At 41.3% G+C, this 17,481-nt stretch overlaps 2 protein-coding genes across 5 annotated transcripts in view; both read right to left on the reverse strand.

The window, feature by feature from the left end:
- Positions 1–6,306: 6,306 nt before the first annotated feature.
- Positions 6,307–17,481, reverse strand: part of NUDT5 (nudix hydrolase 5) — a 134,069-nt gene continuing 122,894 nt past the window's right edge. Inside the window, exon 9 of the mRNA XM_075024694.1 lies at positions 6,307–6,383. Within this exon, the coding sequence (XP_074880795.1) occupies positions 6,322–6,383 (62 nt within the window). The 3' untranslated portion in view covers positions 6,307–6,321. The remainder of the gene's footprint in view (positions 6,384–17,481) is intronic.
- UPF2 (UPF2 regulator of nonsense mediated mRNA decay) overlaps positions 9,557–17,481 on the reverse strand; it is a 67,016-nt gene continuing 59,091 nt past the window's right edge. For all 4 annotated transcript variants that reach the window (XM_075024682.1, XM_075024679.1, XM_075024680.1 and 1 more), the window contains one exon: positions 9,557–10,853. In XM_075024682.1, the coding sequence (XP_074880783.1) occupies positions 10,844–10,853 (10 nt within the window). In that variant the 3' untranslated portion in view covers positions 9,557–10,843. The remainder of the gene's footprint in view (positions 10,854–17,481) is intronic.

Below are 17,481 nucleotides of genomic sequence, written 5' to 3' on the forward strand. Positions count from 1 at the left end.
GCCACTTGTTTCTCCCCCAGGCAGGATGTTGGTGGTAGCCAAAAAGCATCAGTAGGTCTAGCAGCCTGTCCCCAAGCTTTCCAGGGCTGCCTCAGGGCTCAAGTATGTGTCTGAGCCAGGACAAGGCAAGTGGCCTCTCATAACTGTGTCCAGCTGCAGCCTGGAGCTGGCGTGAGACAGTTTAACTTGGCTCAATCTATAGTGAAACTTAAACTGTGTTACAGTGCCTCACCTTTGCTGTAGGGTAAAACCTTACACAGCTGCCCAGTTACTGTCAGCTTTTCAAGTGGCTGCAGCTTTGGGAATAAGCTTTTGATGTTTTGACTCCTTATGTGCTTGTTTTATATATATATATATACACACACACACAAAACTGGCTTCTTTAAAAATAAACAGCTTCAGAAAGCGTTATCTGTAACTGATCGGGGAAGGCATGAGGCTAAAGGTAGGTCATAGTTTTAGCTCAGCAGCTTGGGCTGGTTTTCTGTGTGCCTCCAGCAGTAAACAGAACTGTAATTTTCAGGGCTCCTGAATGAACTCAGACTGTTTTGTAACTGAACCCACAAAGGTAAAAATTACGGAACACATTCTTTAGCTGCCTGGTTGGTCATCGTTATTGCTGGCAGAGCTGGAGCCCAGGGTAGTGCAGCTCAGAAGCAGTGGTGAGCGGCAGTGATTTGGGGGATTGCTCAGGCAGTGCTGGAGGCAGATAGAAAGCCAAGCCCTGATGGTTCAGTTTTCAGGTGTATCCCATACCCCTACAGCACCTACAACTCCAACCAACTTGTTCTGGATACTTGGATCCTAAGCAAGTTGTTTGATGTCTTTAATAGTTCAGCACTGAAAGATAGAGGGTAAATGTGAAGCGAGTGGAAAAATCTGAAAGTCTGTTTACCTTACTTAAACTCTTTTACCTCTAAATGGTATCCTCTAACCTTTCTTTTGCTCTAGGAATCTGACAGCAGGTTGGCTTGGCTTCATCTACCAGTCTACTTTTCATATTTTGGGATGTTATGAACTTAGATCTGTGCTGGAATAGCACTGGCTGCAGCTCTGTTGGCAACAGTCACGCCGAGGATGGTTTGAGAGGTATCTGGAGGCCTGTGAAGGCAGCGGTATGACTGCTCAGCCCAGAGGGAGAGGAGCATGGTCCCTGCCTGCAGTGAGGCAGTTCTGCCATCCCCTTAGCCCTTCATTTAGCATTGCTTGGCCACTGGCTGGAGAGTGAGTTATGTTAGATAGATATCTGGTTTGTACATAACTTTGTCCTATACTTACTCCTGGTAACTCACCAGAACAAGCTATACCAGCATAAGCTCATATACTGGCACTAGTAAATTGAGTTTAGCAAGGTGATTTTAAAGTAGATGTGGATGCTCCCTTAGATGTGGATCTTAGACGAGAGGAAGCCTTTAATTCATTGCTTCTTGCATGCAACCCTCTACTTGCGCAGGGTCTTGCTTTCAGATAATCCCTGCAACACGTAGAAGCAAAGGCAGGGGAGTCTTCATGACAGTGTTCACTCCCAAGCTATAAATATCTTTTCCCCTGAGGTAAGGAGGGTCCTTAGACTAGATGGAGCCAAATCTTTCCAAGGGAACACACCCTTCTCTTGCGTGTTTTGTTTTTGTTTGGTCTTTTTCCCCCTCAGAACAGGGCTTTCTCTTCCCATGTGAGGTGACCCCTCCCAAATTAGGAAATGCCTTCCTTGAAAAATTGTCAGTGCATCCATGACTACACCAACTGGTCCAATGTGTTCTTACCTTGGGGGATCGGTGAGGAAACATTATTTTTGTTAAAAGGGCTAGCCATTACTTCTTGGCCTTTGGAGTTTCTGCAGGGTCATAATTACCTCCTGCTACTTTCAACTGACAAGATAAAGAAAACCAGAAGAGGCTTCAGTAACTTTAGGATTAAACTGAACAGGCACAAGGAACAGTAGGGAAACCAGCTGGTGGGCATGAAGGAGGAACTCTGCTTCAATTTGTCTTTTCTTTGTGAGTCTTCGCACCTGCTCCTGAGCTTTAATGAAGGTTTCACAGAACCCCAGGAATTGCAAACTAATTCTGAGAGGTTTGCCAAAGCTGGTGAGGCACTGTTATCCTAGAACTGTTATTTTATTCTCAGATGGGTGTCTTTGTGTCACAAGGAAATGCAGTTGTAACAGTATCCTCACCTGAGGGACAAACAAAGCCCAAGTTTTTGGGGTCTTTTTTCCCCATCATTAAAAAAAAATAAATGATAGTTCCCTTTCCAAAGAAAATAACTTGATAAAAACTAGGGTGTTTGTTGAAGGTTTGAATTTAAAAGAAAACAAACCAAATCCTTTGCTTATCCATCAACTTTAGGTGCAGCTCCGCTTTCCAAAGCCTGTGAGCTGGAACATCCCTGTGGCCACGTGCTCTAGCCAGCCAAGGACTCTGACAAGCTGCTGCCTCAGGTCTATCACAAATATTTGCTTTAGTCCCTTTGCTTGCAATCACTGCACCCAGTACTGTGTCCCCACAGATCCCACATCCAAGCTCTCCCAGTAAGCCCACATCCACCTCCCAGTGTCTCTGCGCTCCCAGTGAGAGCCCAACACAGACCCCAGGGCAGGTCCCATCTTCTTGAGCTGTGGCTCTTTCAGCCCAGGAGCAACTCTGAAGCCTTACGGAGCTCAGTGCAGCTGCGCGGCAGGGTGCAACCATCCTTAGTCAACCTGGAGAGCCAGCGCTGAGCTCCACGGGGCCTTGGAGACCCCAGCTCTTGCTGGGCACAGCGCACACTGGTGCTTAATGGCAGCTACCACAGCACTCCCCTCTTATCACTGACTGGTCTTCCATGCAAGTCACTTCCCCTCTCTGATTCAGCTTTAGAGATCTCAGTTATAACCGGATCACTCATTTCCTCAGAGCTTTACCATCAAATGTTCGTGATGTGGTTTTTCCTGTAATTTCAGCAGAAGCTCTCTACTCTCTGGGCTTTTGTTATTGTAAGCAACAGAAAATTGTGTAAGTTTTTTTTTAATCTGTTCTCTGCTTACTTATCCATCCCTGCAAGGAAGGGCAAGAGCTGTGTTTCCCAGCTGGGAAATGAGGGCAGTGATGTTAAGCTAAGAAAAAGGGTGCAGAGATGAGCTTAACCTTCCAGTTCCCAGGTGTATGCACTAATCCTGAATCACCCTTCCTCTCCCACCACCACACCTACTGCTTCAGGAGCATTTACTTGCCAGCCCAGGAGAAAAAGCAGCAGCCCGGAAGGTTAGACTCACGTGTGCAATGAGTTGTTCATACTCTGATTAATGATGATAAGCCACCCATTGTACTGGTGGTCAGAGGGTAGAATGACACCAGAAGGAAAAGACCATTTGTACAAGCTGCCACAGGAGGAGGGAGGTTATTTCTTCATATTTAAATGTCCATTAGGAAATAGCTGTCAGCATGTTTCTATTTCCAATATACAAGCCAGCACAAAGTTAGAGGATCAACAGGGTCTTCAGGCTTCATGACACAAACTTCATTACTGTGGAACATTTCCTGCCTCCTAAATGGATTTAGTTTGCCTGATTAGGTTTACTTTTTATTTACAGCATGAGTTTTCCAGTGCGCTCAAGTCCAGGAAATGGGCCCTGCGTGCCCAGCACGGTGGTTCCTGGTATGTCCTGTAATAAACCCCTGGGCTCTGCGCCAGCCGTGCCAAGAGCGGAGACTTTCCTCCGCGGCGTGTCTCCCTGCAGGCAACAGCAATGCTTTCGCTGAAACCAAAAGCTGGTTTGAGTTTACATTAGGTAAGACTCGCAGCTAGTAATAAACCCCTAGTTTCACAGGGCGTGGGATTTGGGACCAACCCGAATAATAAACCACAATTACGCCTCTCGGGTGTTACAATAAGAAAGGGTGAGTTTGTCTAAGGGCTGCTGTTGCGTCCATCTTTCCCCTGGAAAAGACAGGCTGCTGGGGGAGGGATGAGGAACCGGTGTCTGCCTGGAACAGCTCGGCCGAATTCCCGGAGAGAAGCGTACTGATCCTCTCTGACCAGGCTGACGGCCAGGTCTTCCTCCCAGGAGAGGGCTCGTCCTGCCGTGAGCCCGAGGAGGAAGCCAGAGCCCCCATCACCACGTGAAAAAGCTTCTCAGAGCGGAGGTAAGAAAAGCCAAAGCCGCCTCTGAGATCCCTCTCCCTGCTTGGTTACCTGGGCCTCATTTCCCTCATTCCAGGGATGCAACTTCCAGCAACTCATAGCAATTTAATAACCACTTACTGGATTGATGCAATGGAGACACCAAATCTCTCTTCAGGTGGGTTATGAAAGCCTTACCGATGCAGTCAAGTCTTGCTTCCCAGGAGAGAACATCTGCTTTTTAGCTTACTATGAACAGATATATAAGAGAGATGTATGTGTGCATATATATACATAATTTAAGAAATTGGATACTGGCACAGCAAGGAGGACAACTAGCTCAGCTGGACAGTGACACTGAGATACAGGGCAGCTCTGCAGACAGGAACAGCTCTCCCCTGTAGAGCAGACTTGGGCTTCCCGTGAGAGCTGGAGGGGGCTTCCAGCAATCCTCTCCCTCAAGAGACACAAGCAAGGACGAGCGGTGGCCCTGATGCCAGGCACTTTTATGTAGATAAACTCAAAGTTAGTATTTTTCCCAAAATGTCAATAAATTACATCAAATGGATGGAGCAGAGCCCACAGCCTGGTACCTACCACAACCAAGCGACCCAAAACACAGACACGCACTGGCTTTCTCGTCCTGCTGCCAACTCCAGGGCTGCACCGGTCCGGCTGCCCACTCTGCAGCGGAGGGAGGTGGTTCACCCCTGTGGAGTACTGGGGTTTGGATAAGCGATGATGCTTATCTCGATTTACCTAAAAAATGCTACTATCAGAATTACAAGGAACAGACGTAGGATTGCAACAAAACTACAGAGTCTCCAGAAGCTAAAAAATAATGCTGACAGCCGTATCGCAGTGAAAAAGTTGGTCCATGATGGTACCTTCAGTGGGCAAGAGCATCACCAGCATCCAAAATCACTTCCCAGGTCCCGCTCATGAGCGTTACAGCTGTGAAGCACATTAATGAGAGTACAACAGGGGTGTCCTTACCAAGACAACCCTGAGGTACTACCAAAAAGTTGCAAAAAAAAAATAAATTCAGGGGTAAATATGATAAAGTTTTCGAGCTTTTGGGCTGTCAACCATGACTTGTTTCCAGCAGAAAAGGTCACTCCCCTTTATCCCATGCACAACAGAACAGGTAAATGTCAAAGAACAAATAAGCATCAGCAAAATCTACATTTCTTCCTCCTTCTCAAGTGTCTCAACCATTTTTTTTTATTTGCCCAATGGCTTGGAGCCAGGTAATGGAGGGAAGGAAGGAAGGAGTCTTTTTAACAAAACAGTTTGTACTTCTAACAACAATCATAAACACTAAGTGTTTTAATGGCACAATCATACCCTGACAATAATAACTTAAAAGCAAAGTTTATAATCCAAACAATACAAGTAAATGTTATGACATTTACTCACTTGTTTGATTCTTGCCCAAATAGTTTCCTACTCCCAGTATGCTTGGAGTGGTTGGAAAAAAACTATTTATAGTTGAATTCTGAGAAGAGACAGCAAAGTGTCATCTCAGAAAAGCATCTTCAGTGAGGCATAATGGCACGCAGCCGAGGAAAAACCTTAGTGTGGAAAAAAATTAGTGACGAAGCTCAAAAGAAAAGGATAAAAAAAAGGAAAAAAATTAATATATTTATCAGGGGGCAAGAGCAGGCTCACAGTATTATTGTTGTATTTATTTTGAAAATATTCACTTACCCAGCTCGGATACGTTGTCTTAATACTACAGCACCACATTGGGGGGGATGATAGTAATTAGCAAGTTAGTTTACTCGCTTTTTCATTTATACCTCCTGACAGAAAAGCACAACGACCATTTCGATAACGAGCGCGTAGCCGACAGCGGCTCAGCGACCCTGCTCGGTCAGCGCGGTGCCTCTCCCGACGGTGTCGGAGGTCTTTCAGGTCGAACGTGCACGGACTATTAATTGCTGGCCCTTGGCCACAGCCGTTCGGAGTCAGTGCTGATGCTGATCGGCTGGACAGGCTGGGAGAAGCCGCGCTGCCGGCCCGTGAAGCCCGTCCCGGGTTATTTCTCCAGTTCAGCACTTTTCAACGGCACCGCATTCACTAAGAGTAAAACAGTTACAGTCAAACGCCTTCCCCTGTAAGGTAAAGGGAAGGCTGCATCAGCAAACTGCCAGAGCCGAACACAGTAACTCCTCACAGCTCTCACCGTGCCGCCCTGCCAAGCACACAATTACTGCTTCACTGGGAAGGGCAAACGAAAAAAACCTGAAAACTTGAGCAAATCAGGCAGTCTCCATCATACCTGACATGGTTTTCTAAGCTTTAGTGTTTATAAAATCACATGATGTATGTGTGCTGCGCTGTATGTGCATTGATGTGTTTGCATGTATTTTTAATCTCTGTAACACAAACAGCAGAACTGACTTATTTCTCTGAAGGCTTGGAAAGCTAATAAAATTAGAACAAGTCTGAAAACTCAGCAATTCATTAGAAAAAAGAGATTTATACCATTTTTAAAATTTTATCATATTTACAGCATTGTGGGGTAGAAGATGGCCAATACTGCCAGCTAGAGTTCCAGGTGTTGCCTCTGAGTGTTGACATTCCCAGGTGCACCCAGCATGTTCCGATTTTGGAGCTTCCCAGCCACCTTGGTGCCATCCTGGAACTAACACAGCACCTCAGCTCAAACAGGCTTTCACAAGATGCACCATAAATAACAGAATTGCAGAACGGCTTGGGTTGGAAGGGACCTTAAAGACCATCTAGTTCCAACCCCCCTGCCATGGGCAGGGACACCTTCCACCAGACCAGGTTGCTCCAAGCCCCATCCAACCTGGCCTTGAACACTGCCAGGGATGGGGCAGCCACAACCTCTCTGGGCAACCTGTGCCAGTGTCTCATCACCCTCACAGGGAAGAACTTCTTCCTTACATCTCAACTAAATCTCCCCTCTTTCAGTTTAAAGCCCTTACCCCTTGTCCTATCACTACATGCCCTTGTAAAAAGTCCCTCTCCAGCTTTCCTGTAGCCCCCCCTTTAGGCACTGGAAAGCCACAGTAAGGTCTCCCCAGAGCTTTCTCTTCTCCAGGCTGAACCACCCCAGCTCTCTCGCCCTGTCTCCCACAGGAGAGGCGTTCCAGCCCTCTGATGCCCTCGGGTGCATCTCATCGGGTCCCACGGACTTATGTGTGTTCAAGTTCCTCTGGTGGTCACAAATCTGATCTCCTGCAGTGGGAGGGACTTCATTCCCCCAGTCCCTGCCTTGAGTTTTAAGAGCTTGAGAGATGCAGGAAGAGAGATTACCACCAAAAATCGAGGCAAAAAAATTGTTGAGTACAATCATGCAATACATTTTCTGGTTGTCAGCAAGCCAGCTCAACGAGCCTCACGTCAGCGAAGCCTCAACTTCAAATGCCCGGACCTGACTTTAGTCCAAATTCTTTCCAGAGAACGATAAGATAACAGAAATCCTTTACACAATCAAGGACATGAAACAATTTCTCCTTCATCTACGTACATTTTCCCAGACTTAACTACTTCCATGCGTGCTTGGGAACGCTGCTTTAGAAATGCTCTTTGCAAGAGCGCCTTTGGCTAGCATCACTTGAGAAACATCCTCTCTCACATCAAACGATGCCACAGCTTGAATTTGGCATGATTTCCCCAGTGACCCATCGCACCTGCGGGTCACTGCACTGTAGGAAAAGAGGAGCAATGATATTAGACAAATTAAAATAAACATCCTGTAATCTGGATAAAGAAGCAATATTCGTATGTAACAGAGAAGCACTGATCAAAATACAGGTTATTTCCCTGTTCCTGTATCAAAACCAGGCTGCTCACCTAACTGTTTTAATTAAATATTCTTTAAAGGAAGACAAAGCATTCTAATGACGTAAAATGAAAGAAAGCTGTGCAATCCCTACAGCAACAAATTGTACCTGAATCAGGTGGGAAAACTGTTCTGCAAGCAGCAGGACAGCACCTAACCACAGCACCAGGTTGTGGGGCTAGCAAACGGAAGAGCAAAGAATAAACAGGATGCAAACAATTATTTTTTTTTGGCTGTATACGTTCAACCCCAATTGTTTCACTTGCAATGATTTTTGCTGAAAGATTTTTATTCAGCATAACATTAGAATAATTTATTTTAAAATTAAACTTCAAAAGCTTTCACTGAATTGTTTTGTGGTTTCAGCTTGAAGTCAGGGAAATCCCCAGCTGACCCCAAACTATTTTCAGCAAATAATTTTATAAAGATATTTCCATTGACCCAAATTCCATCCAAGGCATTAGATTGACACATACAAAATAGAGCTAATGTGAATTCACATTTTATTTTTATGCAGTTATCCAATTTGGATAAATTAAGTTCTTTTGAAACTAAGCAGCATGTTGAGAAAAGGAAGTTGACTTCAGTTTGAACCACAATTAGATGCTTAATTTGCTATTAGGAATTGGTAGGCATTTTTCATCAGGGAAATGGAAATTAGAGTTGACCAATGGATACGGTCATATTACTGTAGAGACATTCCTGCAAGATCTCAGAGTTACAAATGTGATTAATAAACGTACCCATAAATTTTATGTGGAAAAAACTGATATGAGAAGAATCACACAAGACTTGAAACAAAGACTTGGTCTTCCTACGACGGACACCACCTTCTCCGAGCACAGACAACCGTACCTGGAGACGGTTGTGAAGACACAGGGGTTTTTTGGGCGACTGCACACTTTCAGGATACTTGCCTCCTTACAAAATGAGATCTGGCAGAAATCTGGAGAAATGCATGTATGTGCGATGTTGTAAAAACTTCACAGCCCACTCTGCAAACTGGAAGTTGCCTACCACCAGCCTGACCAGTGAAGTCCTCGGGGAAAACGTGCTCTAGGGATTCCAGCACTTCTCAATCCCTGACTGCTGTTACAGCTCGTGAATGAAAGGAGCAGACCCTAGAGCTGCGCTTGCAGTTTTCCACTCTCAATGTTCAATTCTGTGATTAAAGAACGTAACTTTAAGTAGTCGGTATATTGTAAAAACCTTGACGACTTCTCTCCAAAGCATCATTGCTTGATTTACCTCAGGCCAGTTTTCTGGTTTGGTTCCCCACGCGGCTGCCCGAGCCCTCGGTCTGCACAACACACAGGAGGCAAGAGGAAGCTGCTGCAGATGAGGTGGTGCTGAAGTCGCTTCTTTCAGAGCCACTGTCTGCATATGACAGTTTATGTTATGTGAAACGATGATCTCTGTTTCAGAACTCCTTGCTAAACAGCAAGAAAATCTTTGCATTTACTAAGCATGCTTCAAGTATGTTTCTTGGGGCAGGAGTCCTCCTGCTTTGATAAAATGCCATCTATTCTTACGTAGCTTGTATGAAGCGCTGCCCGAGCTACAGCCCCATGACATACCACAAACTCTTCAAAACAACATTTCAGAAGAACAAAGTCAATGTAAACAGACAGACACCAATTCTAAATTACAACACTTTATTGCAGCATTGGCAAAGGTCAGATTTCTGAAGCTGGTGAAGATCGGGCGGCATTTCTGTATGAAATGTTACAATTTTACAAGTCTCTCTTCCTACATGCAGAAACCAAAACCAGTGGTAAAAAGGATTTTAAAAGAGCTAGAAAAAAGAATTAGTAGTAACATACAGATGAGCTCTTTAACTCAATTAACTACCCTCTACCTGAAAGCAAACAAAAACCTATGCTAATAAATAACAGATTGTCAGAAACAGAACAAGAAACCTCATTTCTACTTAAAAAAAAATTCTACTTGTTTCCAGACTTAAATCTTTTTTCTTTTTTGTTTTTTTTTTTTTTTTAACTTTTTTTTTTGTTTCAATAGACACAGAGGCTTATCAACCCATGAAGATCAACAAAATATTTGGATCCACTCCTTGACATCCTCCTGTTATGCTGACTGGCACATTTTGGTTTTCAATGATACATACAATGGGCTCAACTATATCCCTGTCCTTAGGCTGGTGTCAGGCTGTTCCAAGCAGTACGAGTCAACACCCTGTGTTAATCAACTTCACATTCTATTTTAAACCTTAGCAGACATTTTACCTCCTTGGCTCTCAAGTTTTTCACCCCTCCCCACCCTCTCTTTCTTGCTTGTCTGGCAGCAAAAGGCTATTCCTTAACCAAAAACCTTCTCGCTGAGGAGTGTTTGAGAAGAAGTTATCCCACTTGTCAGGGTCTTCTTTTAGATTTCAGTTTGCTCTATGTTTTTCTACTATAGACTTGCAGCCCCCAAAGAATACCCTTCCAACACAAAATGCTCGATTCAGAGATAACGTAACTTTCGTCAAGTTTAGAACTTTGTTCTCCCACACGCTGAGCTGTCAAAGACCTTTTCCGTTCCAGTGTAATCCATCTGAATTTCAGGTTGGTCTTTGTTTTCGCCAAGCTGCTCACTGGTCAAGTTAACCATCTCATTCATTTACTTCTGCTCTTATGAGAAAATTAACCCTCAACACAGTTCCCATAACAAAAAGCTTTTTTTTTTTTTTTTTTTTTTTTTGGTAGGCCAGACTGGAAGCTTCCACTTGTTCTCTGTGGGGTTGAGGGGGGAAGAAGGGAGGCTGTTATTTCTGCCCCATGGCCCCAGCCTGTCCCAGGTTTCGATTTTGAACGCTCTAGACTGACATGCTGAGATGTGTCCACTGCTCTCATTTAATCGCTGGAGGACTCCACTATCCACAACATCAGAGATACAGGACCTAATGAAATGACACTTGCTGCTGGATCAACGTCTCCTAAGAACAGAAAGGAAAAAAAAAGTTTAATGTGAGATATTCAATACTGTGTGGGTTAGCAACCACTGGAATCAGCTGCTAGTGATTTTGATACCCGTTTAACTTCTATATTAAAGTTACATATTTCTATTATCTGCACAAATTTTAAAAAAGACCACATCAGACAAAAGAAGGTACATAATCTATATCAGAAAAAGTCCCCTATGCAATCTCAGCAGATGAATCTAAAATTGTTCAGAAAGAGACAGCTGCCTTATCCTCCCAGATGAGATGCTAAGCTACTTAAGTGCACAGCTAATTTGTGAATTTGTTGAAATACAATTTGTTTTAAACAGCATTCATTTTTTGTGCAGTTCTGTCATGCTTAGAAGTACTGCAGAAATGCTAGAGGGCTTTCTAGAGTCAGATAGTTGTTTAGAGCATTTTTAGAGAATTGACAGTTGTATCAGAATCTCTGAACATCCCTTGTTCATGAAAAACATGTCTCTACCCAGAAAAAGCCACATTTAATTCTCTTAAGAACACAAGTATGCATTAAAAAACTACACCAATTTGTAGACATGTGATTCAGCAAGACCAGAGTAATCTAGCAGTAATGCTAATTTAATATCACTAACTTCAGCACAACTGTCAAGTTACTGTATCCGGGCTGGTTTTCAGTTGCCTTCCAGACTGCAAATTAAGATTTAGTAGTACGAAACAAAGTGAAAATTAGACATCTACAATTACATAAAAACTCCAGGGCTACACACCCAAGTCTTTTACCATGTAATCAAAACAGTTCATGTTTCTTTACATTAGTGCACAAACCTCAAGCATTTGCTGAACAGTAATTTAATCTAAACCTAGTTTTTACTGAAAATCTTGCAAGAAAAACATTACAAGTATGTTAAACAGGACAGAGTAACTTTTGTATTTCTTGTAACAGATAAAACTTTCACAGCAATTCTGTATTCTTATGTATTGCTTTGTTTTGTTATCCACTATCTGTGTATTTTACACAAACACTGTATATTTTTGTCAGGAAGTACTGAGCTGATGCATCACTAGAACTTACTGCAGCATCACTTCTATTACTTGGTTTTAACCATCTCTTAGTGTTGTGTAAGACAACATTCCAATCTTTGTGGCACACTCAATATCAGGAACATCTGTTATGTGGTTGCAAAAGAAAGGAACTATAATTTTAACATATTTAGTAGAATGAGATTTCACTTGCAGGATGTTACAACTGAGTAGAAACTTCAAACAATGAATTGCAGAATTGTGCTTTTACCTCTCCATCTCCTTTAAAAAATTAATTCTACCGTTGATAGGGAGGCAAGAAGAAAAGCTAGGACTAGCTGCATGTCTCTAACTTCATAAAAACTACTCTCATCCAAAACAGCAGCTGCCATGGCATGTTGGTGGCAGATAAGGCAGAGTATGCAGTGTTTCAGTGGTTTAGGGCAAGATGCTGCTGGTAAAAATCTTAGTAGCAGTTCTTCCAAAAAGAGGTATTTCACACAACATATCTCTCCAAATTAGTAAACTTGATCCAACCCCGTATTTGGCAAGATCAAACTTTGCAGTAGCTGTAATTAAAGACATCTTGAACTGTATGTGTAAAATGAATCAATTTTTTGCAACCAACTCCCCCCACCTCCCTTCCCTACTATCAACACAGTAATTAATTTGTATAAAAATCTTAGTCATCTTTTCAACACCACTGCTTAAGTATTAATACTGCCTACATACTCCATGTGATAGAGAAACACACCGATACACTTTTACCTAACTATGGCTACAGTAGAAAACTGGAACATGTAAAGATGCACAGAAACATTATACATAGTATAGGCTAGGAAATAATCACAAATCCATTGTACATGTGAAGTTGGGAGAACTAAGTCAGCAAGAAAACTTTATGGCTTAAATTGAAACACACCCAGGACAATATATGAAATCAAGTCCCTTCTGCACATTGTTGACATCACAAAATCACAAAAAATTCTGAGTATTTCTTAACTTGTGAGATCTTTGAAATTAAATTTCACACTTCTCCCTAATACCTTCATGTCCCTCCATCAATCCACAATACTCTATGCATTTCTGGAGTAATGTATTTCTTCACAAATTTCAGGAACCTTCCTTCTCATCCAAACACCTCCTCTCAAAACTCACTTGCTGCTTTGCTTTTCACGACTAATCTCAGCTTTGGTGCTCCCTGTTCTCTCTCTCTCTCCCCTAATCACATCAACCAAGAACAGGAACATGAAATAGAAACACAATGAACACCTGGAATTTATTTTTCTGTTTTAAATATAATGCTCTTTCATGAACAGTTCTGTGTGTGCCTTATTCTGCTGAATGCCTTTTCTTGCTTTCAGATGCATGAGCTTTAGAGGGGGAGGCCAGTTCTTAAAGAGGAAACAGCATCTGAAGTTCAAACTCCTGCTCTGAACTGTTACCTGCATGAACAGCAGAGATAATTAACAGAGGCTGATCTTTGCTTTCAGCTCTCCTCCCACAAAAGTGGCCTTTGAGAATAAACAGTATGTATACATTCCTGTATATTGGCAAGAGAAGAAAAATACTGGAGAGCACCAACTTAAGTTCTGGGAAACTTAAATGCAAGTACCGGTCATGCCACAGCTTCTTTCTTGTTTCATAGATCTATGGAATTGGACAAAATATGACTTGTCTTCCACATTGGTGTGTGTAAGTGTGTTTATGTATCAGACCATGAGGTGACTTGATTCCACCGTAATGAATGCAGTAACAGAGATTACAAACATATCGTACCTTAACATGGGCTGGAGAGAAATTTTAACAATGTAAAGGTGTTTAGAGTCATTCTGAACACATTACTACTGCTGGGGTGACTAAGTCGTCGACAGCAAAATTGGAAATTACATTCTGTAGAATGTTAACATAGCCATTTTGTATTGAAAAAAGTGTAGCACTAGATTTAAATAGCTATTATCAATTTAGCTTTGCAAGAATATATTCTCTGGAACAATCACACTTCAGAACATGTGTTTCTGGACTAATAAAATACTAAGGTGCCCTGGTCATTTCCTAATGAATCTGAATTATCAACTTCCATACTGTAAACATCACAGATTCAAATAATCCACAAAACCTAGACTCACCTAAGTAAGCAAATCTTAAGTTGTGCAAGTTATTTTATGTTCTCATCTGTTCAACAAAAACAAAGTATTCTGACAAAATCAAATCAAAGTCATAGCATGCAAAGTGGGCTCTTATCAGGAAGGTGTTTGAGGATCGGTAGGTAGTTTCCAGAGGGCCACAAAGCTGCAGGAGGTTTTCTTATTCTTATTATTTTATATTGAAACATCTTGTTTAAACAAAGAGTCTTTATAAATGAGTATACTAATAAATAAAATCTTGCATTCATTTCCCTCTAAACTACAATTGTGATGAGGTCTCTCTTCACCTTTGCTGTATGGGTTAGACTTGCACCTACATTTGCAGAGCCCCACAAGCACCATATTGCCAAGACAAAACACCTGAGGAGCTGGCTTTTCTTATTCTTTTCTATTCAATTCCAGTGCAGTCCACCAAAAGAAGCTGCAGGTTACTGCTAAACTAATGGCCTCTCAAACTTTTTTGAAAAGAATACAAGAGATTGTTGAAAATGACAACTAAAGATTTCAAAAGCAGCATGATGAACCAAGGGATAGATTTGTCAGTTCAAGACAGTGCCACACCAACACCCAAAAGTCTATCTGCTTTGAGAAAATGGCAATGATAGTCTGTGACAATCAGCTAGGCTGAGGCTAACAGAGAAATTGATTTAGGCTGCCCAAGACTTCTGGTATGTCAGTCAGAAGTGAATTCAAAGCTTCAAAATATAATATTGGTCAATACATCAACTACATAGCAGGTGATGTATGAAATGTGTTTGTCCAGTAGCTGAAACAGGATTTCCTGTTAAATTCACATTTTTCCTTATTATCTATACTCTGATTTTTCAGCATTAAATACTCTTTATTATGAGAATATTTAGCTAATAAAATCCTAGCATCCTGTTATTACCTTTATGCTTCATTTTTCTTTATTAAATGGGTTAAAGAGAAATAAGAATCAGATGCAAATAGGAGACATGAAATTACCAATTAACTTGAACATGATTTAATTTGTCAGTTAACATCTGCATCCCAATGGGCCTTTTGACACAGACAGGTCCTCTTTCTTTACTATACTTTCAAAATACCAATAAGTTTTGAGGTTACTACTTTTAATAAGGAGAGGTTTAACAAGTTAAACTTGGTAAGGTCCACTTCTCTATAGTCAAAATTTCTCACTTCAATTCTTTTTTTCTTTCTTGGGAATCAATGTTTTTAAATAGATTTCATAAAATATGGTTATTTACATTTCACCTTATAAGCAAGCCATTTAATAGATCTCAATCCTCTTTAAACACAGGAAAAACACTTTTTTTGAAGTGAGAAGCTGTTCTCCAGAACTGTAAAATAATATTTTCATGATAATCCCATCACTGAAAAAAGTTACTTTCGTAAATTTTGTGTTTCCTGAAGGTATCAGTTTAACAGCTTGATAGCCAAAGTCCTCTTTTAATACATAAATGCTATGGAACTGGAGGCAAGAGTGAAAACTGTTGCCTTCCCAGTTCTGCTGAAGCAAATCAAGGAACCCTACTTTTAATGGAGTCACAGTACATTATCTTTAAGACCAGTCAGTGTTAAATGTACTAGTCCCAAAAACAATCTCCTCCTTGCAGGATGAGCAGGCCTTAAAACCTGAGGCTATACAAGCAGGCAATTACAAATAAACAGCAATAAACTCCAATTTTTGATCCAGCATTTTGCGCACATTAAATAATAAGAAATCTGACAAAGCCTGTAAATCTCATTTAATTCAATACAGAAAAAGGACATTAATAGATAACAAGTAAACACTGCAAAAGATTTCTCTCTTTTTTTAACAAAATGCATGCTGCATCGCCACAGCCACTAATTCATTCTTCCATTTACTGTGGGTTTATCACAGGCAAAGGAGGTGACACGTTTGTGGGTGGTTTTGGGGTTTTTTGTTTTGGTTTGGTTTAGCACCCCACTAGACCAAAACAGAATCACAGAAAAATTTCGGTTCAAAGGGCCCTCTGGAAGTCATCTAATCCAAATCCTGCTGTGACAGCAGAGCTAACTGCAAAGCAAGATCCAGTTGCTCAAGGCCAAAAACATACAACAGAACCCAGTGCTGCCTTCATTAATTTTTGAATCATCCATTATGATAGGCAGCTTTGGATTTAACTTTCTGAAAGATGTTTGAAACACAGTGCTTTGGACATGTTTAGCAACACAAAAGTAAAGGTAAAAACACCAAATCGATTCCTCTACTCTTAACACTACTTGAAATGCAATTAAGTCCTTATCCCAACCTTATCAGAACCTGTCAGATTGTACGTTACAATGGCATCAACCAGGAGATTTACTTGCTCAGATTATCTCTAACCTCAGGAAATTTAAAATAAAAAGTTGCATACCTTAAAGAAAGTAGCATACATTATTATTTCCAATAAATTTGAGTTACTATTGCAAGAAAATAATATATCAGTCATCTTCATACACAAAGAAGAAACAACCCAACTCAGCTCACTCATCACATAAATGATAACATCTGTAATTACACAAACTGGTTCTATCATGTAGGAAAGCGAAAACTTCTCCAAACAGGTACTAAAATTAATAGCTCAGTTCCCATTTGCTCTCAGCAAACAGGCAGATACTCTAGTGTCCTCAGAGTCCATGGGGTAACTTCTTAACTAAAACATGAGGGTAGTCTGGGCATAGAGACTGCTGTTCACCCTTCAAATTCAGAAGACAATCTTCAATATATGCTATAAATCAGAAGCTCTAAAAACATAGGCGAGAGACAATCTATAACAGAAGTGGTAAGCCATTGGTGGACCCACAATCTCCAATAAAATAAATCTCTGCTTAAATATCTTTCAGTGGGGGTTAAGAAAAATAACATTCCCTTACTACAGGCTAAGATGGCTCAACTGAGGCACGACTGCAAGCCTGAGCATTGCACTACACAACGAATAAAATATGCCTGCTGAAACAAACTTCCTGGTCCCTGCTCTAAGGAGCTTACAGATTAAAAGGAACAAAGAGGAAATTACATAATACAAAACTACATCAGAATTGCAAGTGCATGGCTCAGTTATTTGAACAAGAAAACACTACTTAAACTGTTCACTGGACAATGTCTGACCTAGTTTACAGCAAAGTCCTAAACTACATTTTCCCTAAAACACTTGAAAATAAAAAGCTTTCAAGAGAACCACATAAAAACAATCTGCAAATATCACATCTACTGGTCTGGCTGCGATGTTTAAAGAATAACTGCAGTGTGCTCCTCATACAGGTTGCAAAGCACTTGGGAGAAATGACCAGTTGTGTATGAAACACCTGCAAGCATTACAGCAATTCACTGTAACTGACTAGTTTGTATTTCTGTGACAGTATTAGGCCAGTGATACAGAAAAGCTAAATAGACAGCACTGCTCATTTTATTGAGTTATATCTGGTTAATTACAAAAAAAATTTTTAAAATGCAGTCTGTTTTCAAAAGAGGGGTTTTTTTAATACAAGCA

The sequence above is a fragment of the Buteo buteo genome, chromosome 4 (assembly GCF_964188355.1).
Source record: "Buteo buteo chromosome 4, bButBut1.hap1.1, whole genome shotgun sequence".
NCBI classification, from domain to species: Eukaryota; Metazoa; Chordata; class Aves; order Accipitriformes; family Accipitridae; genus Buteo; species Buteo buteo.